Here is a 2,868-nt window from a genome sequence, read left to right on the forward strand (position 1 = left end):
GTCTTTTGGTACATGACTCTCAAACAAAACATGGAGTCTTCCTTTACTGGAAGCTACATTGTTAGACATGCATGTCACATGGACCACCACTGTTTGTAATTAAATAAACACATCGGACTGTCAAACATTAGCAATTGAATATTGTCTGATGAAAAACTTAACCTACTGGACTGATGTCACACCAAAGTCTGCCGCAGTTGTGTCGGTCTTTGAGAAGAGTCTGTAGCTAACAATCCTGGAAGTTACACCCACAATAAGTCTTCAGCACCACTGCTAGGAATAAGGTGAATGAGCCTGTCTTTAACCAGACAGCTTCCTGGCTTTCTCTTTCAGGTGGTGGTGCGGGGGTGGAGTAACCAGGGTCTCCGTGATGAGCTCTACATCCAGCTGTGCCGTCAAACTACAGAGAACTTCCGGTATGATAGCCTGGAGCGTGGTTGGGAGCTGATGGCCATCTGCCTAGCCTTCTTTCCTCCCACTCCCCGTTTCCACGCCTACCTGGAGGGTTATATCTACAGACACATGGACCCAGTTAATGACACCAAAGGTAAATGAGTGAGCATAGACATTAAGCACCACATTTCATGAACCCTCTCAGTGTACTTGGATATTTACATGCTCATTTTGTTAATTGCAGGATATTTCTCCAGCCTCAGATTTAAATTGTTCCATATTTAATTGTCATGACTGGTCAGGAGATGGCTTCACTTTGTTTCATTTTATTTTCTTTTTTTTTATTTCAAACAGGTTTCTTAAACAAAAGAAAACAAGTTATCAGTAAGACAAGAGAAAACATGTACATGCATAACCAAGAATGAAATAATTACCTTGCCACTACTTTTCTGTTGAAATGGAGTAGGAAGAAATGAACACTTATTTAATCCTACCTCTTATCTCAATTTAATGAAATATATTGCTTACCGACTCAATAATGATCAGAAATTTGTTATTAAAACCATGTTATGGTATTCATAATGATAGTAATAATTGTAAATAACTCTACATACAGCATCAGAATAATTACAAACTCTTTGCCAATGTACACCCTATAAATTCTATATAATGTGTGTTGTGTAACAAAGAAAAAACAATGACGATAGTGATAGTAAAATAATGGTAATAGTATCATGCATTTCAAACTGAACCTGATTTGTTGAAGTTGACTTTGTAGAAAGTCACACTGACAAACACTTCTAGTTTAATATATCTGTTAAAGCAGTCAGCCTTCTGTAGTGTTGCTGGGCTCCCAAAGTACTTGTGTTTCGCTTTAACATCAAAATTAGAACCAACAATTTTTGTTTAAACCTTTATTTTAGGTAACATGTTTAAGATCTTGTTCTCATTTACAAATATGTCTTGTGTTGCATATCAGGTCCCTCAGGAGACCTGATATGCAACACAGGGCATATATCCAAATGAGGACTGATCTTTTCTCGTCAGTTAAATGGGGAAAAACAAGACAGTGAGGTCTGTGTTGTTGCCACACTGGTGTAAGTGTAGCTCCTGAATTAATGAAAAGAATGAGAAAAGAAAAAATGATAGAAGAAAATCTGTTTATGTTGAAAGAATCCATCAGCCTGGACTCAAACAGGAACAATTTTAATTGCTGAAACTTTGTATTTTTGTTTTCAAGGAGTTGCCATTAGCAGCTATGCCAAATACTGCTACAGGAAACTGATGAAAGCTGCTTTGACTGGAGCCAAAAAGGTAAGAATTAACCACAGATCCAAAACAACTGAGCTGGTGAAACCTGCAGGACAAAAAAACCCAGAAGATGCAATAGTTTGTAAGATTGTGACAATTCACAAACAGGGAAAACATACTCAATCTGTCTAATGCATTGGAGTACTGTACTAATATATGGCCATTGGGTTTAGTTAGCCCTGTGTTAAGACAATCCCTGTGTGTTCCACAAATGTTTCTGTCTCATCAGGGGCTCCAGAAGCCCTCTCTTGAGGAAATCCAGCACGCCAGGAATGCCATATTTAGCCCATCCATGTTTGGCTCTTCATTAGAGGAAGTAATGGTGCTTCAGAAGGAGCGATATCCAGACCGCCAGCTGCCCTGGGTCCAGACCCGTCTCTCAGAAGAGGTTCTGGGTCTCAATGGAGACCAAACAGAGGGCATTTTCAGGTGAGGGGCACATAGAAGGAAGCAAAATGAGTTCAAGTGAGAAAAGTCGCAGAAGCTGGAATATGGAAGAGTTAGATGGGTTAAGTGGCGTTTCAGTTAGCTACAAGTCATATGACAAGAACTCTGGTTCTTGAGATGTATATATGGGTGCTTTTTGATTTGGTTACATCATCATACTGCATCTTCTCTGGTAATATTTGGAAGCATTTCAATTTTGTGTTTAATGGAACTAAACTGTTCCTCGCTCTGTGCCTGAGATAAGATCTGCATATAAATCTAACAAAGATTGGAGGAATTGAGGGATTATTGCATTAGGATGCTTGGTAACACTTTATTTGAAGGGGGGTGAATAAGACTGTCATGACACCATCATAAAAACCTGTCATGAACATGAATAAGCCTTCATGAATATTCATTACTGTTTAAACTTTACCTTTAATAACATAAAGTTACCTCATTTTTAAAGTGCAATCAGTAATACTTTTATAAAAAAAATTATATCAGTAATGATTTCTTGATTAATGTCAAGTTGTCATAACAAAGGCATTTTGAGCACGGGGAACTCTGGAGGCTACTCACCAGCAGCGGGCACTAGGACCTGCGGCTGCAGGGACAGGCGCTGCCTCCGTACGGGGACAGGCGGCGGTTGAAGGCGTTGCCCAGGGACCGGGATCTCCGGCGGCTCAGGGCGGCGGTAGCGGCTGGGTCCGAACCCTGGCGGGCAGATCACCAGCC

At 40.2% G+C, this 2,868-nt stretch overlaps 1 protein-coding gene across 1 annotated transcript in view; it reads left to right on the top strand.

Annotated features, from left to right (window-relative positions):
* The first annotated feature begins 273 nt into the window (after nt 1-273).
* Nucleotides 274-2,868, top strand: part of LOC106939174 (rho GTPase-activating protein 39-like) — a 22,902-nt gene continuing 20,307 nt past the window's right edge. Inside the window, exons 1-3 of the mRNA XM_015021480.1 lie at nt 274-547; nt 1,634-1,707; nt 1,934-2,133. Coding sequence (XP_014876966.1) covers nt 289-547; nt 1,634-1,707; nt 1,934-2,133 — 533 coding nt within the window. The 5' untranslated portion in view covers nt 274-288. The remainder of the gene's footprint in view (nt 548-1,633; nt 1,708-1,933; nt 2,134-2,868) is intronic.

This window comes from Poecilia latipinna, unplaced genomic scaffold (genome assembly GCF_001443285.1).
Source record: "Poecilia latipinna isolate Pla-1442-1.1 unplaced genomic scaffold, P_latipinna-1.0 Scaffold2792, whole genome shotgun sequence".
NCBI classification, from domain to species: domain Eukaryota; kingdom Metazoa; phylum Chordata; class Actinopteri; order Cyprinodontiformes; family Poeciliidae; genus Poecilia; species Poecilia latipinna.